We start from the raw sequence: 26,606 nt of genomic DNA, 5'->3' as shown, positions 1-26,606 counted from the left end.
AATACTTGATTCAGGCAAAGATCATCAGTGGATGAAACCACCAGATGAAAGGTTGATGAACTTTACCTGGAAGGATCCAACTATTGGAAAGATCCAATCGATCTCAGCCTCACAGAGAGTGAAATTATCTGACTTTATATGCCTCCTAATGTAAAGCAAACGGAAGTAGGTAGCACCACGTAAAAATAATGCTTACCCATAAAGGTAAACCAAACTAAACCTTTAGAGCTAACATCTAGTTAACAAATACAAGGCTAGAGAAACAGATTAAATGGGGATGGACTTAGACCAAGCCAGCATGTGGAATATTCAGGACAAATGACCAAATGTGTACGATAGGGGAGAAAGTGAAAGATGGAGGAACTATTCTAGATCTAAGTATAAAAAGAGTTAAGAGAAATAACCAAATAAAGTACATAGACTTTAGATCTTGATTCAAAAAAGCAGCATATTTTATCTATTTGGGAAATTCAAATATGGACTCAGTATTAGATGGTACCCGGGAGTTATTTTAATTTTGATAGGTGGGATAATGACATTGTGGTTCTATTTTAACAGATGCATTCTGAAGAAAGTAAAACAAGAAATAACACATTTGGGCTGCGGTTGCGGAGGGTTTCTAGGGAACTCCTCAACCAGCGAGTTGATGATTTCCTAGAAAGTCACCGGAAATGATTATTGAAGGACTAGGAAGTGGAGCTAGAATAGGTTCCTTTATTTTGTCATTTCTAGAGGAGAATATCGGCAGGAAGGTCTGTGTCGCCAGCCAACATGGGATGGGACTGTAGCTGACGGGCTCCCAAGCTGCCACTGGGGTCTCCAAACCCACCGAGGGGCGGCTGGAAGGAGGCCGACACCGCCACCTGCTTCACTTAAATCATAGTATTAATACACCTCCTCCCAGGGGCCCGGAACGGCGGGCGGGGGTGGGGCGGGGCTTTGGGGCCAGGTTCCCCAGGATCTGGAGTCCGCCGCGGGCTTTTGCCCCACCAGGGCTTTTTCCTCCGCCTCCCCCGCGCTCTTCTTGCTCTCAGCGGCCCCTTACTTTTTTTTTTTTTTTTTTTCCTCATTTATTTTCCTCCGCAGCATCCATTCGTGCGTTATTTCATTTGGCCAATTTCTAGCTGAGCGACTGCTGGTGCAGGCACTGTTTTAAACGTTGGGAATAGGTCAGTGAACAAAATAGACAAAAAGTCCGTGCTCTCAAAAGCCTAGGAGCTTACATTATAGGGAAAGGAAGACCTACAATAAACAATGGAAAGTATATAATTAACTTATGCACCTTGTTGGAAAGTGCTGTATAGGTGAAAGCAAGGCATGTCGGGATTGGAAGGAGGGGGTAGGCTGTAATTTTAAATAGGGCACCTAGAGTAGGTTTCCTAGGGAGGATTACATGCAAGCAAACAGTTGAAGGAGGCAAGATTATTCATCTTGAGGATAGCTTGAGGTAGAGGGAACAGCCAGTGCAAAGTCCCTAAAATGGAACCGTGCCTAAAAAGGAAGAGAAAGATCTGTGGGACTGAAGGGGGTTGAATGGGGGGGGAGAATAGTAGGAGAGGTAATAGCAACCCTGTAGACTTATATGCCACTGTAAGGACTTTAGCTTTTATTTTGAATGAACAGAGGCGATGCAATGAGATTCTTTAGGGCCTTATATGCTACTCCTTATTTTGAGTAAGATAGACGCTTAAAAGCAGAGAGCTGAAATAATCCAACTAAGTTTTAAATAGCCCACTTTATTGTATTGAGAAAAGACAAATAGAAGACAAAAGACAAGGACAGAAGCAGGAGACCAGTTTGATGGCTAACACAATACAGGTCAAGGCAGGCAATGGTGGCTTGGGCCAAGATGGTGGCAGGAGAAGTTCTGGATTTCTGGATATATTATCATCTTCAATTTGTTCCTCTTCTCCCTCATCTCTCATAGATACTCCAGATTCTCAGTGATTCCTTCTTTTCACTTTGGTCACATCCCTCTATTCTCTCTTCCCTTCATCAAATATACAGGAAAACAAGGTATGGGATCACCTCTAGCTTATTACTGCTGATAAACCCCACATCTAGGGCAGTATTGATACATCAAACCAAAAAGCAGCTGCCCTGTGGGTCAAGAGCAGTCTTTTGACTGGTATCACCAAGGCTTATATCCCTGAAGGGAGGCTGATATCCACTGGAGCCACTTCAAAACTGGTTATCTGGGCAAAGCCAGGATTGACTTTAGGAGCTGGATCCAACCAGCAGAGAAGAAACTGGGACAGTGTTAGAAGACTGGAAAAGAAAAGAAAGAAAGAAGACTGGAAAAGAAGACATGCAGCAGGTAAAAAGAGGAGAATCTGCAGTATATCACAAGGAGAAAGAAGTGAGTCCAGGAAAGGAGGAAAGCATTGGAAGTGTGGTGAGGTTGGATTGACTGTGAGGAAGTTTTCTCCTTCAAAATACTTTTTCTGGATTACCTGGTGATGTTTTTAAGTTATAGAATAATTGGATGCCATTTCTGTTTTTCATAAGGTATATCAGAGACTGAGCCCATGTTTTTCTCACCCTTTTTGGTAGTTTGGAGAGTTGACTTCCATGAATAGAACTTTATAGTTGGTTGCATAACCAACCAATATGCAGCTTCCCATAAATTTTCTGTCCCTCCATAACTTCTCCAAATGTTTTCTATTCCTTGCAATAGATCGTGATATCAGATGAGAGTCCAGGATCACCAAACCAGCTTTGCATCCCTGATAGCATGTTCCTACAGGAAAGAGGTAATGTACACAGGGTATTGTGGCAGGAGTTATGGCAGCTAAAACTGGGGCAGGGACACAGACTAGGTGAGAGATGCTTCCTGGGGCCTGGAAATTTGCTCATTATTGAGTATTTATAGAAAAATCTATTATTTCTATACTAGGCTTCGCCTGGTATTGACAGGAACTAAATTATTCAGTTTCTGCCCTCATCGTAAATCAAATTTGGAAAAAAATAAAAATTCATAAGAAAAGATTCTTCAAAGCAGTTTATGGAAGATAGTGAATGTATTCATCCACTTATTATATGTTCAACTCAATATATATATGACAAGTAGCTTACATATGTGTATATAAATATTTGCACATGTTAAACTTGTATAATTTGGTAACGTCTCCCCAACCACAGTTTTACCAACATGTAAATTTTGATTGTATGTCATTTTATTTCTGTACATCTGTTAACCCTGAGGTTTTTACATTTTAGTATAACTGAGAAATAGAAGATAAAGCCATGGCAAAAGAAGGAGCAAAGGTTTTGTTGTGAAACTCTGGGAAAAATAAAGAAGGGGAAATGTGGGACTGGGCTTTAGATATGCTCTTCGGTGGCATATATGAAGAGAAAAGTGGATAAGATTTGTATGCTGTGCTAAGTCTCTTCAGTCGTGTCTGACTCTGTGCAACCTTATGAACTGTAGCCCACCGCGCTCCTCTGTCCATTGGATTCTCCAGGCAAGAATACTGGAGTGGATTGCCAGTCCCTTCTCTAGGGGATCTTCCCCATCCAGGGATGGAACCAGCATCTCTTACGCCTAACCAGCATTGGCAGGCGGGTTCTTTACCGCCTTGTATAGACAGAGGCTGTTAGACAGAGGCTATTAGACAGAGGACTAGGCACCTGGACACCCCTAAAATAGGCTTTTAGGATGATACATATTACGTGCAAAGAAAAAAAAAGGTAAAATGAATTTCTAAGCATATTATTGGAACTTCCAGAAGAGAAATCTTGAAATTTCTACTGTAAAGTAATCATAAAGGAAAACTTAATACTATAGAACATATTTATCACAAATTTAAGAGGTAGAAAATAATAGATATTGCTTAACATGGTTGTTAATTTTATTTCATTTTTTTAAAGTTTAAAAATATATATAACTTTATGGTTCATATCCTACCTGAGTATTCCAGTCCTTTTTCTCAAAAGATATTGAATTATCTTCCTATAAGTGATTTTTAGAGCCATAAAGTTTACAATTACTTAGCATAATATGTAAATGAGTTAATCTCATCCTGGATAATATCTGTACATTGCTTTAACTAATAGTTTTGTCATGGGCTGAATGTTTCTATCCCCTCAAAATTCATATGTTGATGCCCTAACCCCCACCCCAGTGTTATGGAATTTAGGGGTGAGGCTTTGGGAAGTAATCAGTTTTAGATGAAGTCATGAAGTTGGGACCCCAATGATGAGATGAGTGTCCTTAGAAAAGGAAGAGACTCTCACCCATGTGTGAATTCCCCCAAGTTCATTTTTAACTGATCTTTCAAATTCAGAAACTAAGAAATAAAGTTTAAGAATCACTACAGTGAAGAGAATGCCCTCGCACTCCAGTCGTTAGGACTGCTGCTGTTGCCTAAGTTCAACCACTGATGGAAGAACTAAGATGTCACAAGCCGAAATGCACAGTTCAGTTCAGTTCAGTCTCAATCTGTCCGACTAACCCCATGGATTGCAGCATGCCAGACTTCCCTGTCCATCACCAACTCCTGGGGAAAAAAATCACTACAATGGTTACCAGGGGCTGAGGAGAAGGAAAAATAGAGTTGTTGTTTTGTTGTTTAATGGGTATAGAGTTTCAGTTTTGCAAGATGAAAAAGTTCTAGAGATCTGTTATGATTTTCAGTTCAGTTCAGTCACTCAGTCGTATCCAACTGAACTGCAGCACACCAGGCCTCCCTGTCCGTTACCAACTCCCGGAGTCCACCCAAACCCATGTCCAATGTGTCAGTGATGCCATCCAGCCATCTCATCCTCTGTTGTCCCCTTCTCCTCCTGCCCTCAATCTTTCCCAGCATCAGGGTCTTTTCAAATGAGTCAGCTCTCTGCATCAGGTGGCCAAAGTATTGGAGTTTCAACTTCAACATCAGTCCCTCCAATGAACACCCAGGACTGATCTCCTTTAGGAGGGACTGGTTGGATCTCCTTGCAGTCCAAGGGACTCTCAAGAGTCTTCTCCAACACCACACTTCAAAAGCATCAATTCTTCTGCACCCAGCTTTCTTTACAGTCCAACTCTCACTTCCATACATGACCACTGGAAAAACTATAGCCTTGACTAGATGGACTTTAGTTGGCAAAGTAATGTCTCTGCTTTTTAATATGCTGTCTAGGTTGGTCATAACTTTCCTTCCAAGGACCAAGCGTCTTTTAATTTCATGGCTGCAATCACCATCTGCAGTGATTTTGCAGCCCGAAAAAATAAAGTCTGACACTGTTTCCACTGTTTCCCCATCTATTTGTCATGAAGTGATGGGACCAGATGCCATGATCTTAGTTTTCTGAATGTTGAGCTTTAAGCCAACTTTTTCACTCTCTTCTTTCACTTTCATCAAGAGGCTTTTTAGTTCTTCACTTTCTGCCATAAGAGTGGTGTCATCTGTGTATCTGAGGTTATTGATATTTCTCCCGGCAATCTTGATTCCAGCTTCTGCTTCTTACAGCCCAGCATTTCTCATGATGTACTCTGCATAGAAGTTAAATAGGCAGGGTGACAATATATAGCCTTGACGTACTCCTTTTCCTATTTGGAACCAGTCTGTTGTTCCATGTCCAGTTCTAACTGTTGCTTCCTGACCTGCATACAGGTTTCTCAAGAGGCAGGTCAGGTGGTCTGGTATTCCCATCTCTTTCAGAATTTTCCACAGTTTATTGTGATCCACACAGTCAAAGGCTTTGGCATAGTCAATAAAGCAGAAATAGATGTTTTTCTGGAACTCTCTTGCTTTTTCCACGATGCAGCGGATGTTGGCAATTTGATCTCTGGTTCTTCTGCCTTCTCTAAAACCAGCTTGAACATCTGGAAGTTTGCAGTTCGTGTATTGCTGAAGCCTGGTTTGGAGAATTTTGAGCATTACTTTACTAGCGTGTGAGATGAGTGCAATTGTATGGTAGTTTGAGCATTCTTATGATTTTAGTGTGGTACATTTGTTACAAGCGATGAACCAATATTGACACATAATTATTAACTAAACTCTAAACTCCCTAGTTTGTATTGGAGAAGGAATTGGCAACCCACTCCAGTATTCTTGCCTGGAGAATCCCAGGGACTGAGGCTGCCATCTATGAGGTTGCACAGAGTCAGACATGACTGAAGCGACTTAGCAGCAGCAGCAGCAGCAGCAGCAGCAGTTTATATTAGGATTCATGCTTTGTGCTATACAGTTTCTACAGTTTGTGCTATATGGGTTTCTACAAATGAATAATACTGTATATCTGCTATTAAAGTAGCATGCAGACTATTTTGATGCCCTAAAAATTCTGTTCCACATATTCATCCTCTGCCCCTCATTGTGAATATTTTAACACTATTGAAATACTTAGAAATAGTTAAAATGGTAAATTTCCTTTTATATTTTTTACCACATTTAAAAACAGTGTTTAACGTAAGGAACACTTAGGAAAAAAAGCCACTACAAAGTAACAAAACTTTTGTAATTTATGAAGAAGATATGGTAAAAATCCAAATGGGATGCATATGGAGGAGAGTTTGAGTTAAATAAGAGTATGCTTTGTCAAAAATTTAAGATTTAAACATTTTACTGTATATAAATTTTACTTTAAAAATAATGTAAACAAATATTCAACTTTAGTTAATGATATGTGTCATAGTGTTAGGGGTGATGTATGCTTATGTCTTCAACTTACTTTGAAATGCAACAAAAAATAAAATGAATTTATAGATAGTTAGATGGACAGATACGTGATAAAGCAAATATTGCAAAATGTTAATAGTAGAATGTCAGTGGTGAGTATATGGATGTTCCCTATATAGTTCTTTCAACTTTTCTGTATATTTGAAAATGTTCATTATAAAATGGTGATTGAAAAAAAAAATTGGGAGGTTAAAGTTTATTGATATTATAAGGAAAGAACTGTTATGGAACATTTCAGAACAAAGCGTGTATCTGCTGTGAGCTCTGTGCCTGCCAGGTGGTTGGTTTCCCAACCAACCAACTTTCTGAGACAAAGAGTTATAAAGTAACAGACTTTCAGAGGAGATAGTGGGGAAACTGTGTGGAATCCACAATGATTGAACACAGACCTGTTTTGATCAAAAGCTAAGGGTGACATAGACCAAAGAAGAATCTTCTTGGCATATTTCTGAAGAAAAAAGCCAATTTTTTCCTAAATTGAGGTTTTGGTGAAATTGAAGTGAGAGTTTTGGGGTCCTGAGGCCAAGGGATGAACCTAGAGTCTTACCAATAAGTGACTTCGGACCAGAAAGGAATGGTCTTAAACTGGGGAGTATGTTGATAACTGTAAAGAAAGATAAACCACCATAAACACTGAAGCTACAGAAAAGCCACGTTGGCCTGCAAGGAATAAAACAGGGCCCCATTAACCCGTAATGTGAAACTGTACTTTTTTCCCAATCCATATGGATCATACTTGGTCATTTGTACACTCTGAAAAAGTTTCTTCTGCATTTTAAAAAGTGGTGTGTGTTATACTATACTGGAAGGGCAGTTGGGGGCGGGGAGCAGAATTGCTTAATACTAGGTAATTAACAGGAAAAAGACTCAGAATCAAAGCGGGGAAGTGATTTTCTCTAATAACAAGAGAAAAAATGTTTCTAGTGAACTAAGTGGAGGTAGACCAACTAGTAAGTTACATAAGGAAGTAAGCTTTGGACCTATCCCTTTTTATTTATATTTATTTATATTTCCTTTAAAAAAATACTTATTTGGCTGCATTGGGTCTTAATTGTGGATGCGGGTCTTTCAGCTGGTAGTTGCAGTGTCCAGGGTTCGTTGCTCTGTGGCAAGTGGGATCTTAGATCCCTGACCAAGGATCGAATTTGTGTCCGAACCACCAGGGAAGTCCCTCTGTGGATATTTCTGATGCATACCTCTCCTTTTTTCCCCTCCACCTCCACCCCAAGTCTTTCTGGACAAAATTACTGCAACATTCAAATACAGGAAGCCAAGCTATCATATTAAGCTGGTAGTCAGTGATTTGGGCCTCTTAGGTCTTCTAGGATTAAGGGAGACAGAGTAAAGGATTTAGTAGGTGAGAGAAAAGAAGACTGCACTTACAGTTGGCTTGGCTGCTAGCCAGGTCATGATACCTCACACTGGAAACTGAGACTAGAGGAATATCAGAGAAAGAGGATAGTGTAATGTAGTCAACTTACCCCCTAGATCAGAACTTCATAAGCTTCTAGGTTGAGGCAGGAGAGGATGAAAGTAGGCTTCATTAACACTGTGCTGAATTGACTCTAGGCTTATTTCCCTTCTCTCAGCTCTACCATTTCCTCAGTGCCCTGCCTTAGCCAGAGATGGAAGCCAAGGAAACCTGCCAGGAGCAAAACATACAGTGATGAGCCAGCCTCAAGTGAGCTAAGGCCCCTTCCTTCCTTCCTGAAAATATATCACTGTCTCCTAAATGTGGCCTTGTCCTCACTCCCAAGTCCAGGTGCTCCCTCTCATAAGGGGTGCTTTTTTGGATGACAGACCATTTGTGGATTGTTTGTTTGTTATTTTTTGCTACTGAAAGCCTATGCTCCTTTTCACCTTGTCCCCAGATAAACACCGAACAGTAACAGCCTTTCACTTCTGTAAACCTTCTCCCTACAAATTCTTTTCTTCTGCCTCTGTTTCCTGAGGGAACTATGAAATTTCCTCCCACAAAAGCAGGAACATGTTGTTTCAGGAGTCAGTGACATTTGAGGATGTAGCTGTGAACTTCAGTCATGAGGAGTGGCAGTGTCTGACCCACGCTCAAAGACACCTCTATAAAGATGTGATGTTGGAAAATTATGGGAACATGGTGTCACTTGGTAAGAACGTTCCCTGCACTTGGCTTAGTACTTTCTCCCTTCCTTTTTCTTTTCATTGCTTTGTTGATGAGTATGGGGTCTCATATTGAAAATCAGAGCCCTTGTTCTTTATCATCAGCATCTTCCTCCCAAATTAGTTTTGAGTTGTCCCTGTTTACATAGCAAGATGTAACTTAGTTGCTGTTTTCTGATTCTCTGAAATGAAACTCTCTCTGAATAGAACAGAAATGCTTAGCTTCTGTTCTCCCTAGATTCTTGCCTCCTCAAGCCTCTCATTTTCTATTAAATGCTCTGTATCCATCACCTAGTCATGAACTCCTTCCTAGTGGCTGAAAGCAGATTAGCCTTCCTCTACAAACTCCCATTCTCCTAAAAAGAACAGGGAAAATATAACCAACCAACAGTTTTCCAGAAACTCTTTCTTTGCCTTTGTGAGTATTGACTTCTGAGAAAGTCCTTCAACCTGTTTCATTTACAGGTTACCAGACCCCTGAATAAACCCTTTTCTCTGCCCAAATAAACATTTCTTTCCTATTTTCATATGCAAACAGAGGGATCAAGGTAAATGTTAGGACAGTTCTTTGTTGCTATACACACTTATTCCTTCTTCCTCTGTACAACCAGGATTTTCATTTTCTAAACCACCTTTGATCTCCCGTCTGGAGCAAGGGGCAGAGCCCTATGTTCAGGATCGACAGGACTGGGAGTTCCTGAGCTGCTCCTATCCAGGTGAGTGCTAGAGAAGCTGTCTGTCCCCTTGTGTGTTCCACGTGACAAAATGATTATAGAATGTTCTTAGTGGTGGGCCATCCATCCTCAAGGGCCCAGAGGGAATCTATTTAGGAAATCTTAAAGGCAGAGAAAACATACTATTTGGGTAATTATTCTGTCATTATCTAATTGGCTCTTTGCAACATATCTAATAGAATTTTTTCGATTTCTTGCAAAAAGGCTCTGACAATTTATCTGCCCTCTGTGTATCATTTACTGCAATGCTCAGAGAACATTGCTTTTCTGCCTCTGCATTTTAGGGGGTTTTGTTAGTTTGTTTTTTCTGGACCTTCCCTCTTTCAGAGCCCTGAGCCTTTGACCCTTGTCTTTTTCTATTCTCTCTTGTTGTGAAGCTGGATGCCTGCCACACTGACAGTGCTAACCTTTACCTCTTTCCTGGGCAGCAGTCTCATGTTTCTAACTCCTGATTTTTATTTGAATATTGCATTGTCATCTAGGAAGCAACATATCTAAAGACAAACTCATCTCTCCCTCCAAGGCTGTCTCTTCATTAAGCTCTCCCTATTTCTATATCTGGTTCTACCTCTTTCTTACTTTTCTTTCCATTCCCTGAACCTCTTATGTAGTGAGTCATGAAATATTACCAGCTCTTCATTTAAACTATTTTCTACATTTATCATTCAAAAAAAATTGTCCTTTGCTGACACGGCAACTCCAGCTTCCCTATCCAAATACCTACTCTTCTGTCCTACCTTCCATCTAAAAAGCATAATTGGGCAACTGTTATGTGCCAGCTATTACATAAGGTTCTACAGATAGACAGTCAGATAAGATATGGGCCCTGACTTCCAGAAGCTTGTTTTCTAGTGGGGAAGGCAGATAGGTAAAGAAGTAATTTGGCAAAACTAATACAATTATGTAAAGTTTAAAAATAAAATAAAATTAAAAAAAAAAAAAGTATCTTTATGGAAAATTAAAAAAAAAAAAGAAGTAATTATACAGTCCAGTATAATGGGAGTTACTGAGATATATAAATAAGGATAAGCACCTGATATACATAAACAGAGAGGAAAAACACCTAAATCTGACCTGGGGACCAAAAGACTGCAGGAGGAATGACAACTGAACTAAGTTATGTGGAATAAGTGAGGTCATTTCGTTGAAGGAGGGGAGAGTCCTTCTAGGCAGAGGGGAATAAGAATGTGAACTGTGAATAGTTCAGTATGACCAGAGCAAAGGACTTGCAGTAGCCAGTGGAGACACTACAGGAGCAGTGGACAGGGGCAAGATCATGACTGAATGAGTTTTTGGTAAACTACAGACCTTGAACTTTATTCTTATACTAACAGGTAAGATGATTAAGTACTTATTTCAGTGTTGCAGGTGCTTTACATACATTGACTCATTTCATTATCATGGGTAACCTAGACCCCATTTTGCTGATAAAAACAATGGGTCACAGAGAGAAGTTACATCATCCTCCCAAGTTGGCACAGTTGTTAGGTGTCAGAACTAGGACAGTGAGCTGGGGCTCTTGACTGTACATTTTACTTCCTGTCTGGTTAACTATGGAGCACCATTGAAGTGTTTTAAGCTAAAAAGTGATGTGATTAGATTTGATTTTTAGAAGGAATAATCTAGAAGCAGTGTACAAGATGGATTAGAGAGGAAGCAGACTAAAGGACTTTTGAGGGGTATTGAAGTTAGCTAGTGAGAATGCACTAGAAATAGAAATGAAGAAGGGATAGAGTTAGGAGATAATAAAAGATAGATTTGGACTCTGGTTGCCAATAGTAAAAATTAACTCAAGCTAGCTTAAGCAAGAGAAAACAAATTTACTTATTATTCAGGGTGTCAAAGAACTTAAGAGCAAGTATACAGGAGGCTTAAGAAGGGCTGGAATGCCATCAGGCCCTGCTCTCCAGCTGTCTTCTCTGCTACTCTGTGGGTCTGCTCCATTCTTCTTTCTTGGCAGATCAATCTCTGCTTGTCAGTCCCAGTGACAGAGCTTTCCATCCCCTATACAGCACCCATATCCCAACACCACTCAAATTTAAGTGCTAAAGATCCAGCCGTCTTCAGAGCCGGGCCTTACCTGCTTTCACATCATGATTCCAGAGTTCATGAGGAGAGAATCTGGTCTGGTTTGGATCAGGTCTTCCCCAGATCTAACCTGTCCTACCCAAGTGGGCAGAGGTACACCACAGAAATATGGCTCTCCAAGGTCCACTGTCAGGAACAAAGCAGACATATCCTTACAAAGGGGGCTGCACTGGCACTTGAGCGCCACCTCTGCAGCTCACTTCACCTGTAACATTTGTAAAATGTTAGTGAGTATTAGAATGAGTTGAAAATGATTTCCAGTTTCCTGTTTAGGGGCTTAAGTGTATGAAGTTAGAGTTTGTGAAACTAGGAGATTCTAGAACATGGATAGACTTTGGAAGGATTTATGTCAGGTTTACTCAGTTTTGAATATCTTCGTACTTTTCAGTGTTTCAGCCTCCTTTGACCTTTGCCATAATGTTAGCAATTCTTCAAGCGTGAGAAAGTCATTTACTCTTCCAACAACTTACCATTGCTTCCCCTGTCCAACTCACTTATCTCCTTTCCTCTATCTGACAATTTTATTTTCTTGTTTAAGTATCAGCTGCCAAGACATGGCCTGAGAGTGAGAAGGCAAGATCAGAACAGGAGGTTTTTGAAAATGGAGAAGTATGCTGGGTGAAATTTAAAAGTCTCCTAAAAGTTGTTTCCCAGGATCCAGAGGTTGGAGAAGTTTGTGTACAAGATGTCAAATTAGAGAATCAATGGGAAATGCCTGTGAGAGAGAAATGGAGAGAAGAGAAAGAAAGCTGTGATAAAGTGACTTTCAGGAAAGGAAAGAACCAGAAGGGACTTATAAAACACTTCAGTCCAAACTCAGAATGTATTCTGTATGGAGTTCTTACAGAAAAGAAACAGCATGAATGTACCCGATGTGGCAAAAACTTCAGTTGGCATTCTGACTTAATTCTCCATGAGCGAATTCACTCTGGCGAGAAACCCTATGTGTGTAATGAGTGTGGGAAAGCATTTAAGACCAAAAATCAACTTTCCATGCACCAGATAATCCACACAGGGGAGAAACCCTTTAACTGTACCCAGTGTGGGAAGGCCTTCAGTAGTAGATCCGCTCTTTGCCGACATAAAAAAACCCACAGTGGGGAGAAGCCACACCCGTGCAGTGACTGTGGGAAGGCCTTCAAGACCAGGTACTGTCTCAGGATGCATCAGATCATCCACACAGGAGAGAAGCCTTACGAATGCAGTGACTGTGGGAAGGCCTTTCAGTTTAAGCATTCCCTCATCATCCACAGCAGGAGCCACACTGGGGAGAAACCCTATGCATGTGAGGAGTGCGGGAAGGCTTTCAGCGGGAGTTCAGACCTCATCAAACACACAAGAGTCCACACTGGGGAGCGACCTTATGAGTGCAATGAGTGTGGGAGGGCCTTCAGCTGGAGCTCAGACCTAAGCAAACACAGAAGACTCCACACTCAGGAGAAACATTGTGAGTGCCCTCAGTGTGGAAAAGCCTTCAGCAACGAAGCAGAGCTCACCAAACATAGAAGAATCCACACCAAAGAGAAGCCTTATAAGTGTAAGGAGTGTGGGAAAACCTTTCATCATAACTGTAAATGCCGGGCTCATGAACGAGGACACACTGGGGAGAAGCCCCATCGATGTGGGGATTGCGGGAAAACTTTCCAAGATCAACACTGCCTTACCATCCATCAAAGAATCCACACCGGAGAGAAACCTTATAAATGTTCAGACTGTGGTCGAGCTTTCAGTGGGAAATCAAACTTGACCAATCATCAAAGAATCCACACCGGAGAGAAACCTTACAGGTGTGAGGTGTGTGGAAAGGTCTTTCATCAGAGCTCAGTCCTGAGACAGCATGAAAGAATCCACACGGGTGAGAAGCCATTTACCTGCCATGAGTGTGGCACGTCTTTCCGTCAGAGTTCGGCCCTGATTGGACACAAGCGAGTTCATACTGGAGAGAAACCTTATATATGTGAGGAGTGTGGAAAAGCTTTCAGAGTGAGCTCAAATCTTACTAGACATAAGAAAAGAAAACATAGAGTGTGGGAAACCCACAAACGTGGAGAGAGTGGGAAATCTCTCCAGTAACTGGTTCTCAGACCTTTTCATTCATCAATATTTTGACCACCAACACCTGAGAGTACTGATTCTGGTGTTTACACTTTATCATTTCTTCTTCTACTTCTTATACTGATCACTCTTGTCTCCTGTGTTGGTTCTTCCTGGTTCCCTGACCCCTCTAATTGTGAGATCTCTCAAGCCTTTGTCCTTGACCTTCCCATTCAGTGTTTCTTTGGTGAGCACATTCACTTCCAAGATTTTGTCTATCAATAATAGTACTGTAATACTACATACTAGTGCCCTACACATGCCAGGCACTATTCTTTACAGTTTTAAATAATTTAATCATACAACGTCCCTGTGGGATGAGGAAATTGAGGCATTAAAAAAATTAAGAAACCTGTCACAGATCCTGTAACTGGTAAATTCTAAACAAATGCCTGCTGAATGCTCAGACTTCTCTGAGCAATTTCTATAATCCTGTACCACATTTCTTGAATGTGAGGCTATACCTCAGTTTAGCACAGAACATTTTTTTGATTAATAAACATTGATCACTTTTAGTAAGTTTTTTATTTTTTTATTTTTTTTGGCCACAGTTCTCAGTTCCCTGACTAAGAACCAACCCTGTGCCCCTTAAGTGGAAGTAAGGAGTCTTAACAACTAGACCACCAGGGAAGTTCCAGCAAATTTTAAATTAAAGCTTAAATGGTACTCTTCTATATAGATTCAGAATTTCTGAGATTCAGCAGAGGAAGGAAGACAAGGCAAAGGCAGATTTTTTAAATTACAAATAAATAGAAATCAAGTGTGAGCTTTCCAGGTGTTGCAGTGGTAAAGAATCCACCTGCCAATGTAGGAGATGCAAGAGATGCAGGTTCAGTTCCTGGGTCAGGGAGATCCCCTGGAGCACTACATGGCAACCCACTCCAATATTCTTGCTTGGAAAATACCATTGACAGAGGAGCCTGGTAAACTACAGTCCATGGGGTTGCAAAGAGTTGGATGTGACTGAGTACACACTGAGAAGTCAAGAGTACACAGCTCAAGTGGAAGTTTACATATGGAAGAGCATGAAGCCTGTCCCACTTTGTTATAAATGTACTAAAAGGTCTTCAAGGTGTTGATTTCTTAAATATTTGTTTTATCTATCTGCATGACATATGAAATGCTCTTTCACAAGGATTAATAAATGTATATCTTTTCAAGTCTTTCAGTGTCTCTTAACATCTATCCTTTCTCTTTCAAATGTTACAGATTCTTACTGCAGACAGAATTAAATATACACATGCAATAAGGCTAAGGAAATGGCAACCCACTCCAGTATTCTTGCCTGGAAAATCCCATGGACAGAGGAGCCTGATGGGCTACAGTCTGTGGGATCACAAGTGTCAGACACAACTAAGCAACTAAACCACCACGTTCAATAAGGCTACTAAGATAGAAATTGAAAATCCTAGAAGAGGATGCAAGTGTGTGTCAGTTAACATAATGACCATAATTGAGAATTAAATTTAGTTCTAAGTTCCCTGACTGGTCAAGAAAGAGATGAGCAGTGGGTTACCCAGTATTTGTCAAAGGTGTTTTACAAGCTAATTTTTTTTAAAACTAACACGTTTAGGAAATGCTGGCTAGGTGGGGATTTTTCTTCCCTTAAAGACTTCTCAGGGTTTATAATATGCTGATGTCGTTTCTAAATCTTAAACAAAGGAACTGTAAGAAGCATTGCTTTCCCAAAGGGAAGGACAAAAAGAATCCTGTTTGGAGGAGCACCTTCATGCCCTCTTGTTGCACAGAAAACATTTTGGGAAATGGTTACACCTTAGCTAATTGGACAGAGTCCAAGATATACAATTTCCTAGTAACAAATTCCAAAGGGAATTACATGGCTTATTACACAATAGACAGATTAAACATTGGTCTTCAGGTTCAGTGTCTACAGTATATTAGAGCATGTTCCTTATATAGGCATTTCTTATATAGTTTGTTGAAGAAAACTGAGATGAAAACATTTCGGCTCTAACTCTAAAATTGCTTCTATGGAAGATGAAACTCTGTATATGTGGTTTTCAGATGATAGATACAGTGTGACTTAAGAACAGAGTTCAGGATGTGTCTGGAGAATTCAGAGTGCTTTTCCAGTCTTTTTTAAGTATGAAGACCCCTTATTTGATGATGAAAACTTTTCACCAACACCTCATGCATACACGTACTACAAGTAGTTGTACTTTAATGCTGATGGCAAAGTGTTGTCATGTTCTCCAGAAATCTGAGGTTTCATTAATTACAACAGCGTACATGCTTTTGTAAAATGTATATACATGTTCAGGATGTTTATTTTACCTGCAAATTATGACGTGCATTTAGATTTTGGACTCAAAAGTCCTTAGCCTATCATGAGAACCCTCAAGTGCATCCTTTCATGTCGCTTCTTTAGTCCATCTTCTAACAGAATCTGGCAAAGTTTCAATTCCAGTTAAATTCTGGACAATTCTGGAGTGTTGCTGTTTTGTGTTATTGACTGCACAGTCATGTCTTTCAAACACTGATTAACTGAAGGAGGTGGCAAGCCTGACATCCCATTGTGAAAGTTGAGCAACCTCTGTATTGGGCCCAGATAGAGAGACTTCATCCTCATGAGTCCATCTTCAACATGACTGTTGTCTCCCTAAAATAGTCCTATGATTGTGACACCTGGCTTTATTTGTTTTTATTGAAGTATAGTTGATTACAATATTTTGTTCACTTCAGGTGTACAACTGCCTTTAAAACTCCCAACTGACTCTCAGTCCTGCAGTAAAAACCCCCAAATTACTAGCTCAAACTCCAGGAATCTTTTGATACTTCTTTAACACTGAAAATGAACATTATGAAAAAACGCTTAAGAAGTTTAGGATATTTTACCTGTGGAAAAGTCAGCACATTTTAAAAGAATCCTAAAGTGGGGTGACAGAAAAGGCAATGGCAACCCACTCCAGAACTCTTGCCTGGAAAATCCCATGGACGGAGGAGCCTGGTAGGCTGCAGTCCATGGGGTCGCCAAGAGTCGGACTCGACTGAACGACTTCAATTTCACTTTTCACTTTCATGTATTGGAGAAGGAAATGGCAACCGACTCCAGTGTTCTTGCCTGGAGAATCCCAGGGACGGGGGAGCCTGGTGGGCTGCTGTCTATGGGATCTCATAGAGTCGGGCACGACTGAAGCGACTTAGCAGCAGCAGCAGCAGCAGCAAAGTGGGGTGAATGCTCAGTTACTCAGTTGTGTCTGACTCTTTTTTAGACCTCAGGGACTGTAGCCCACCAGACTCGTCTGTCCATGGGATTTGCCAAGCAAAAACTGTAGAGTGGGTTGTCATTTCTTCTTCCAGGGAAATTAGGATAGACTCGACTCTGCTATATAGTTGTAAATTTCGGAAAATGTTTGTATGCCCTCAGGTCAAGAAAAGATTTTTCAAACAAGGAGCCGAAAAAAGACGATTTTGATACTTTTCTCCATTCCCATCCTATAAGTATTTCCAAATTAGAGAAGGACACGAAGGAAGTGAGCTGAGAGAGGCTGGAGAAAGGATAGTGACTATTTTCAGTATAAATTATTCCCTCGGAGGCACTGACAGGATCTATATTGAATTGCAGGGCATTCCCAGGAATCTAACATCCAGTCATTTGTTTGTAATAAGGATTGTATGCATAAAAGCACTTATTGTTTGTGTTATTGATTGTTGCATCCTCAGGGCCTAGAATGATGCCGAAAATATACTGGCCGCTCAAACAGAATGAACAACAATGTATAGACTAAGAGATTATTTGAGCGCATGTTTTCCGTTGAGCATTGTTTTGGGGTAGTTACCTATGGCCCTTGGGTAAACAGAAGTCAAAATGGGGGAAGATAAGGACTGACTTGTAGAATATTAGAACTGCCCACTTCGGGCATGAAGAAAAGTCGTCTAACATCACGCAATCTCACAATAAAGAAAACAGCCCTGGCAGCGGTGGGATTCGAACCCACGCCCCCGAAGAGACTGGAGCCTTAATCCAGCGCCTTAGACCGCTCGGCCACGCTACCTCTTCCGGCGCTTGTTTCTTCCTCATTTTTACTAAGAGTGATAGTCTTCCCTTTACGGTTCCGTCACGTTCCCGTTCTAGGACATTTATCTGGCGTTCTCCTCACCAATACTGCCATAGAATTCTGCCTGGCATTCAACCACCACCCAGCCTGATCCCTGATACCCTATTTCCCCACAGTTGGGAGCAGCGGGGAAGGAAATCAGGGGATCCGAGCCGCCCGCCCGTTTGTAACCAACCCGGGAGGAAAGAGCTGCAGGTGGTCGTGTGGGTTGCAGGTCCACGGTGGACGGTGATGTCCCCCGCAGCCGCGACACAGCTGAGAGTCCAGGAGTGGTTTTGGATGAGGGGAAGCTAGGGGGAAAGACAACCCGACGAAAGGAGCACAGAGCCCAGTTCTCAGGACGAACGCGGTCTCTGCAGAAATGCCCCCAGGACCAAAGGCACTGGGCGGTTCATTTTGAAACGCCAAGGTTTGAATCAAAACTATAAAGAGAGGCGGGTTCCATCCCTGGGACGGAAAGATCCCCTGGAGAAGGGCATGGCAACCCACTCCAGTATTCATGACTGGAGAATCCCATGGACAGAGGAGTAGCCTGGCGGGCTACAGTCCATGGTGTCGCAGAGTCAGACATGACTGAAGTGACTTAGGCTGCATACATGCATTATCCTTAGCTGCAATAATTTATCAATTACCAGGTGTTATTTTCTAAGGAGATTACCTTAGGAAAATCTCTAAGAAAAAGGGTTCTCAACAGAGCAAAAGCAACATAGTCACCCCCTACTCTTCCTAAAGCTTCTTTCCCTAGTTTCTCCGTATATCCCAAGCTAGGAGCCTCTTTTCTCATCTGCTGTGTCATTTCGAGCCCTCTCCGTGGTTCTCCCTCTCGGTCCCTCACAACACCAGTAGACTCTCCTCCACTATCAGTATTATTAATATGTACTCCCACCAGTCCTGGATGGCAATATGGACATAATTTGATGGAAACTGACCACTTTGTGACAAGTTTAACCCTCAAACACAAAGAGCAATGATATCCTCCTGCTAGGTACTAACTAGTTTAATACTTCATCAGCATCATCTTGATCCATCAAAGGCATCAATTTAGAGACCAGTTTTCTCTTTCTGGGGTTTGCATTCCTACATGGTAAACTAACAAGGGGAAAAAAGAAAATTGAAGAAATAAATTGAGATAAACTGACTATATCAAAGATTGGGCATCAGGAGCCCACTCATTCATTCAACAAGTATTGATCCTGGGCACCTGGGCGCTAAGCTGTACACTGAGTATTCAGTAGAAACATTTGACCAGTGCTATCCTCACCCTCAGAACTACCAGGGAAGGCAAACATTCATCAGGTAATTATAACTCAGGGTTGTAAATAAAGGAGGGCTGCATCCACATTTAGTTGGAAGAGCTAACTTAGCATAGATCTGGAAAGGCCTGGTTGGAAGAATTTATGAATGCACTGAGGAATGTATGTTGGAGTGAGACAGACCTGGTGAGAAGTGTAATAAGGAAAGTTTGGGTGGAGGGAGGCCAGGGTCAAGATTGAACCTGCAACCCATTTCCTCCAACAGGCCCTCTCCTGGAGGGAAGACAGAGATTCATGAAGAAGTGAGAAATGCAAGCAGAGAGAAAGAGGTGAGGGAGAAATGATCTCCATGCAGAAGAAGAAAATTCAGGTAGCTTTCAAAGAAGAGTCCTTTGTCTCTAATCCAATCAAGTTTATGTGGAAAAGTTTTAATATTTAGAAGAGCATTAAACACATTTAAGGGTTCTACCCAGACTCCTCTCTAAAAAACAGATATTAAAAAGAAATGAAGCAAAAGATTCTTGCTACATAGAAAGGAGACAAAATATCATTAAAAGAAGATGTTGTTCAAGAGGTGTTTGCCAAAAAAAAAAAAAAAGGTGTTTGCCATCAGGCCTATAGGTTGATTTCCTCTGAAACATTAAGCAAAAAAAAACACAAAACAGCTTCAGTATACAGAGAAATTCAACAAACTACTACTTTTATGCTTAGAGAAAAATAAAATTTCTTATATAAATTGATATTACATAGGTGTTAAAATGTATTAACATAAGAAGACTGTTGGCAAACTAACAAAGGAGTGTCCCAGCTCAAAGAGGTTTTGAAATTTGGGGATTTATATTTGGGGGTTGGGGGAGAGCAGGAAATGTGCAATTAGTTAGAAAGAGTACTACTGTTTCATTTAACATGATCATAAAAACACCATCTGTTTGTAGAGTAAGATCAGGGACACCATGATTTCTATTTGGAAATTTGTGAAGAGTTCAAATGCACACTGAACTTTTATAAGAAATGAGAAGGAAATAATAAGCAATACACCTGTGACTGTTATTTAGACAAACCAAGTAACAAAGCTTCGTGCCCCAGTACTGTCAGACAGAAGCTAGTTATCACAAAGGCATGAAACTGTCAAAAGTCAGGAGAATAACAGGATCCGCTTTTCCTCAAGTAGTTATCAGTAAATTTCTCAGGTGCGCATTCAGACATGCTCAATACTTTGCCTGTTTCTTAGTTTTTGACAGTTTTCCTTTAATGATCTAGCCTTCCCCTATTTTCTTTCTTAGCAAACCCCAGACAAATTGTAAATTCGTAGCTAAAGAGAGGTGGAGGCGCTGGGGAGATCAGGCAGTCCGGAGCTCGCCTAGGCCCAAGATTCAATTACCCTGCCAGTATTTCTGGCGATCTCCCTTCTCCCAAAGCAGTGAAACTAGAAAATCCACCAGAGAGAGTGCTTTTCAAAATTCCAGCTGCTCTCCCGGATTCAGAAACTCGCCCACAACCAGCGAATACAAACGTCCAGAAAATAGCTTCTCGATTTCTTTCATCTTCATTCGTAACTGTTTTTTCATTATGTTATGCTAATCTCAATCAACTCCTAAAGCTAATCAATTGCCTCCAAAATTTGCCTCTCACTGGATCATCCAATCGAATAGATTAAAATTTTGAGGCATTTAGGAATAGTGGACAGCTTTTTGATCAATGACAAGTAACTAACTCATTTACCCATTCTTTGTAAACCATTGAAATTTACATCATTTGTCATTTTGAGCTTAGAATATCAAAACCATTGCAGGGCTTCTAAACCGAAAATGTTTCATATGGAAATTAAAAGTTAGCTTGCATACACTTCTAAAGTTTCCCCTATGCGGGAACACTGGTAGTAAAATCAAAAACGAGCTATTTCTTCCCTGACCGGGAATCGAACCCGGGCCGCGGCGGTGAGAGCGCCGAATCCTAACCACTAGACCACCAGGGAAGGTGCTAGAAAGCTGTCAAGAAAAACCTACGAGGCTAACGCTTCTTAGGTACAAAGTGACACTGATAGGATCACTTTCGTTTTTACAAGGACCTCCTGTCCGCACCCGGAGAAGGCAATGGCACCCCACTCCAGTACTCTTGCCTGGAAAATCCCATAGAGAAGCCTGGTGGGCTGCAGTCCATGGGGTCGCGAAGAGTCGGATACGACTGAGCGACTTCACTTTCATTTTCCACTTTCATGCATTGGAGAAGGAAATGGCAATCCACTCCAGTGTTCTTGCCTGGAGAATCCCAGGGACGGGGGAGCCTGGTGGGCTGCCGTCTATGGGGTCGCACAGAGTCGGACACGACTGAAGCGACTTAGCAGCAGCAGCAGCAGCCTGTCCGCGCCAACCAATAAAATATGGAAGAGAGGAAGATGTGGCAACGCCGAAGAAGAAGAAATCGGAGCATTGTAGCTTCACAGTCTCTTTCCCTGCTCCAGACCTGTGGAGTTACTCAGGAATAAATTGTACATTTAACGAAGTCATTACAGCAGTTCTTAAAACATTAATTTGTAATTGTCTTCTCTTTCTCCTTATAAACTGGTGAACCATTAGAAGATGAAAGTCCTTTTAAAATTTATCTTTGACTTCCTCAGGCGCTTATCGTGATGTTTATCAAACGAATTCTTAATAAGTAGTGACTAAAAGGACAGAGAATAAAGCCATTACACATTATTTTAAAGGCTTGTGGGCGGAGCCGAAATAGCTCAGTTGGGAGAGCGTTAGACTGAAGATCTAAAGGTCCCTGGTTCAATCCCGGGTTTCGGCAGGAAGGCGATTTATTTTAGTGTTTATTAAAATACTGAATGTACTAATGTAAACAAAATACACACAGAACCAAAAAAATAGGAGACTTTTTTTTCTCAAATTCATAAAGGAAGACACAAGAGGATTGTGCAATAAGACGATTCTTTCAGTCGGAGAAGCCTAGGGATGGACTTCTACATTTAACTAAATGGAAATAGTTCCAAATGTGCTAAAGGAAAACCACTTTCCCTTCTTTTTTGTAATATTTAGTGTGTATCTTCTTTCTTGGTTCGGATTCTGTTCCATTTATGCTATGATCCTCTTTCTTCAAACCTGCATCTTCTTCATTCCCATGGAATTAGTCCAGCAACCGTTAGCCAAAATCAAGGGGACTCCACTTTCTCCCGTTCATTTCTACTTAATGATGTCCCCTTTCCCCCTAATCTTATTCTCTGCCAGATTCTAATGCAAAGGATACTAGTCTCCCAGGTAGATATGAAAAAGAAAAGTTTAATATGAGGAATATCAATTACATTTTTTTCTCGACATCATTTTCCTTCAGTAAAAATTTATTGAATAAGTGGACTCCTATGTAATTCTGAAGAGAAAGAGAGAGGCAAGGCAGGAGAACTGAAGAAAGTTTCCTAGAAAATGAAGTCATCTGAGTTGAATTGAAGAGGTGGCTCCTGGCTGGAAGAGAGTACGTGGCAGGGTGTGTGGTAAACTGAGCCAGAGCCTTGAAAGAAAGAAGACTCATGATACTCCTGTGGTTTATTTTTTCCCTATCTCCTAATTTTCTGGTTCTTCACATATTCCAACCTCTTGCTACTCAGAGGAAAAGTTTTCCCTCATTTCCAAGGTTAATTAATACTCCAGCTGAGCTTTTGACAACCTTCTCCTGAATTCCATTCTACCCTTGTGTCTTTGATCTCTCTCCCTCTTACCTGCCTCTCTTCAGACTACAAAATGCCTAATCCTCATCTTTAGACAAGAAGAGAACACATGCTCTCCTGTCTTGCCCTCAGGTTTCTTCCCCAGAGGCTTTCCTTCCACTCACCACCAAACTTGTGTCAGGAACAGTATTTGTCTTGGCTTCCTTGCCTTAATTGCTCATCAGCTTACTTCTGCCTTCCAATCCTAAGAAAACATTACCATCAGCCACTCAAGTTTCTAATGCTTTGGCTTTTCCCCCAGCCCTAATCTAAATTTTGTGCAGAATGCAAACTATTGACAACTCTTCCTTCTCGACACAATCTTCCTTGGACCTCTGTGCTTTCCGGCTGCTCTGTTTCCATCTTCTCTCTCCCCAGCTTCTAAGGACTCTTTTCAGAAATGGCTTCTTCTCAGTGTTCTGACCTCTGTCTTTTTAAAATTCATTTTTAACTTTTAGATGATTGTAAGTTCACATTCAGTTATAAGAAATAATGAAGAAAGATATCATGTATGCTTTACTGAGTTGCCCCCAATAGTGACACATTGCAAAATTATAATGCAGTATCAGGAGCAGGGTATTGATATTGATAAAGTCAAAGTACAGAACATTTCCATCACCACTAGGGTCCTCAGGTTGCCCTTTTATAGATGCTGACCTCTTACTCCCCCCACCCCAACATCTGGCAACCACTAATCTGCTTTCCATTTCTACAACTTTGCAATTTCAAGAATGTTATATAAATAGAACCATATATACAATATAATCTATTGGGACTGGCTTTTTGCACTCACTGTAATTTTCTGGAGATTCATCCAAGTTGTTGAACCTTTCGTAGTTCGTCCTTCTTATTACTGAATAGTATTCTGTATATTATTCACCACAGTTTGAACATTCTCCATTGAAGGACATTTGGGTTGTTTCCAGGTTTCTACCAGTATGAATAAATATACTGTAAACACTTGCAGATAGTTTTTATGTAAACATCAGTCATCATTTCTCTGGGATATATGTTCAGGAGTGCAGCTGTTGGGTAGCATGGTACTTGCATATTTAGTTTTTAAAGAAACTGACAAAATGTTTCCCAAAGTGGTTGCACCTAACCCTAACCCTAAACCCTAACCCTAACCCTAACCCCTAATCCTGACCCTAACCCTAACCTATCAGCAACATATATAGCCTCATCAACCTTTGGCGTTGTTACTAGTTTTATTGTAGCTCTTCTGATAGGAATCTAGTAACATCTCATTGTGGTTGTAATTTGCATTTCCCTAGTGGCTAATGATGGAGAAGGCAATGGCACCCCACTCCAGTACTCTTGCCTGGAAAATCCCATGGACGGAGGAGCCTGGTAGGCTGTAGTCCATGGGGTCGCTAAGAGTCGGACACGACTGAGCGACTTTCCTTTCACTTTTCACTTTCATGCATTGGAGAAGGAAATGGCAACCCACTCCAGTGTTCTTGCCTGGAGAATCCCAGGGATGGGGAGCCTGGTGGGCTTCCGTCTATGGGGTCTCACAGAGTCTGACACGACTGAAGCGACTTAGCAGCAGCAGCAGCAGTGGCTAAAGATGTTGAAAATATTTTCGTGTGTGTATTTGCCATCTATATATCTGCTTTGGTGAAATGTCTCTTCAGGTCTTCTGTCCAGTCGAGGAAGAACTTTTGTGTACAGGTTTTTGAGTGAGAAGTTCCTGAAAATAACTTAAAGTTCAGACCTGTTGCACATCTGTCTTGGATTATACACTTGTCAGGTAATGCAATATACTGAAGCAGTACTTACAAAATGCAATAGAGCCTCACTGTTTTGCGGAAGGCTGATTTGCAAAGTGCAGAAATCCCCGGGATAATAAGTCATTAAGAAGAGTTTCTTCCAGTTTGCCTGACTGCACCACCCTACCCCTGTGTGCAACATGTAAAGATAAAGCAAACAGGTAGTGTTAAAAAAATAATAATAATAAAGTCAGGCCCAAAATGGAGTCATTTATGCTAAGCCTCATTGTCACCAAGCCCAGACTTAGCGTTTTTGCCCGCCTGGAAATGTAATGTAAAACCAGTCAATCAGGAATTACCTGATCAGTATTAGTTAGATAATCTAGCTCCTGCCATCCCCTAAAGGAAAGAAATTTAGCAATAACTAGGTTCATGCCTGGAGAATCCCAGGGATGGGGGAGCCTGGTGGGCTGCCGTCTATGGGGTCGCACAGAGTCGGACACGACTGAAGCGACTTAGCAGCAGCAGCAGCAATCATCTTTTTTCCCTAATATACCTTCCTTGTTCCTGCTCACTTCTACCAGAGCCTTCCATTTTATACAGCTCCTCGGAGCTCCTTCCTATCCGCTAGATTGGATGCTGCTCCACTGGCATCGATTTTTGTTCAAATAAAATCTTTTTTAAAATTTAAGATGCCTCAGTTTATCTTTTAACAGCAGTATGCGCCCTGAAGTCAGGTGGTTGACCGAGAATAATGCTGAGGAAAAAATGATTTTTTTTTTTTTTTTTTTTTAAGAGAGAATCCTGTAAAGGGAAGGTGAACAAAAGAGACCGGGTCTCGTCGGATGTCCGGGCAGAACTGCAGGCACTGCTCGCAGGCGCGGTCCCACCGCCGCCCAGCACGGGGAGTTTGACCTGCTCCGTGTCCGGCCTGGGCCGGGTCCCCCCCTCCTTAGACAACCTGGTACCCCCGGGCTCCCCCGGGAGCCCCATGTTGGTGCCGGGCCCAGTGCGGACGCCCGCTCTACACAGCGCCGGAGTCCCGAACCCCCGGGCACCCACGATCCGCCGGCCTCAGCCTCCCAAGAAGCTGGGATTACAGGCGCGCGCCACCGAGCCCGGCGCTGGGAGACGAGGCGCCGCGGGCCTGGAGGCCGCGGCCGGCTGCCCTGCAGTGATGCGGTGCGGGACCCACGCGGCGACTCCCTGTTCCCAGCCCACTACCCCCTCAAGATTGCTGGAAGGGGCTCAAGAGACGCAGATAGCAAGGGCAGAGATGTGAATACGCTTCTTTTATTGTGTTGTCCTGGGAATCTTTGCATAAACGGCCGTAAATGTATCAGAGGATGAGCGTTGAGCGTTCTTCGGAAATTTCAATGCGCGTACAAAATCACAGGGGGGTCTCGCCAAAATGCAGGTTCTAATGATATGGATCTGGGGGTGAGCTCTGAGATTCTTCATGTCTAAGAAACTCCCAGGTGTGGCCAATCAGCGGCCCGTGCGGCAAATTCTACACTCTTATTTAACAGTGACAGCTTTATATTAGAACATTATGGAGAAAAATAAAAGATACCCACAGTTGTGCCTTCCCAAACGATCGTAGGCATCTACCCCACCACCCCCACCCCGTACCCTTTTTAGTCCCCGCCCTCCTGCATGCACAACTTTTTGCCTGGTTGAAACCTTGACATATGTACAGTACCATGTTGGATGCATTTGTTTGCTGCTTTGTGCTAAGTAATAAATAAACGCAGTATGTGTGTTAATTGCTTAGTCGTGTCCGACTCTGCGACCCCATGGACTGTAGCCGGCCAGGCTCCTCTGTCCATGAATTTCTCCAGGCAAGAATACTGGAGTGGGTTGCGATTTCCTGCCCCAGGGGATCTTCCTGACCCAGGGATCGAACCTAGACCTCCTGCATTGCAGGCAGATTCTTTACAGAGATAATAATAAATGTAGAGAACTGTTCAATTACTGCTCTGTCAGCCAACATTTACTGAGACCCCTCTTTGTGCTGTCCATCTGGGGAATCAGAGAGTACAAAATGCACTCTTCTGAGGAGCTTATGGCCTGATTAAAAAAAATGCAAACAAATAAATCAGTGAGAATTAAAAATTGTATTCTTCCATAGATGTAAGGGCA

At 41.7% G+C, this 26,606-nt stretch overlaps 1 protein-coding gene and 3 non-coding genes across 5 annotated transcripts; 2 read left to right on the top strand and 2 right to left on the bottom strand.

Annotated features, from left to right (window-relative positions):
• The first annotated feature begins 689 nt into the window (after positions 1–689).
• Positions 690–14,871, top strand: ZNF311 (zinc finger protein 311). 2 transcript variants are annotated; one of them, XM_070361077.1, is made up of 7 exons: positions 690–752; positions 2,008–2,359; positions 2,678–2,753; positions 8,255–8,346; positions 8,665–8,791; positions 9,416–9,520; positions 12,165–14,871. In XM_070361077.1, exons 2-7 carry the CDS (start codon positions 2,309–2,311, stop codon positions 13,697–13,699), a joined length of 1,986 nt encoding a protein of 661 aa, XP_070217178.1. In that variant the 5' UTR covers positions 690–752; positions 2,008–2,308; the 3' UTR covers positions 13,700–14,871. The 2 variants fall into 2 exon arrangements, with proteins under 2 accessions (XP_070217178.1, XP_070217179.1); XM_070361078.1 differs by lacking the exon at positions 690–752 and having other exon boundaries at positions 759–2,317.
• Positions 14,872–17,654: 2,783 nt separating this feature from the next.
• TRNAL-AAG (transfer RNA leucine (anticodon AAG)) lies at positions 17,655–17,736 on the bottom strand. Its single transcript has one exon. It is a non-coding gene; the product is annotated as a tRNA-Leu (tRNA).
• A 3,219-nt stretch (positions 17,737–20,955) lies between these two features.
• On the bottom strand, positions 20,956–21,027 carry TRNAE-CUC (transfer RNA glutamic acid (anticodon CUC)). Its single transcript has one exon. It is a non-coding gene; the product is annotated as a tRNA-Glu (tRNA).
• Positions 21,028–21,769: 742 nt separating this feature from the next.
• On the top strand, positions 21,770–21,842 carry TRNAF-GAA (transfer RNA phenylalanine (anticodon GAA)). The gene has a single exon. It is a non-coding gene; the product is annotated as a tRNA-Phe (tRNA).
• Positions 21,843–26,606: the final 4,764 nt, after the last annotated feature.

This window comes from Bos mutus, chromosome 23, assembly GCF_027580195.1.
Source record: "Bos mutus isolate GX-2022 chromosome 23, NWIPB_WYAK_1.1, whole genome shotgun sequence".
Lineage (NCBI taxonomy): Eukaryota > Metazoa > Chordata > Mammalia > Artiodactyla > Bovidae > Bos > Bos mutus.
The sequence above is the reverse complement of the archived record's forward strand: the minus strand, read 5'-3'. Positions and strand labels throughout refer to the sequence as shown.

What these genes read in the sequence shown, in the direction of transcription:
- ZNF311 (XM_070361077.1), top strand. Translation starts at nt 2,309, where the DNA reads ATGCAGCAGGTAAAAAGAGGAGAATCTGCAGTATATCACAAGGAGAAA. An exon ending in CAGTGATGAGCCAGCCTCAA is followed by an intron (nt 8,347 to 8,664) that starts GTGAGCTAAGGC and finishes ATGTTGTTTCAG; the next exon opens with GAGTCAGTGACATTTGAGGA. An exon ending in TGGGAACATGGTGTCACTTG is followed by an intron (nt 8,792 to 9,415) that starts GTAAGAACGTTC and finishes CTGTACAACCAG; the next exon opens with GATTTTCATTTTCTAAACCA.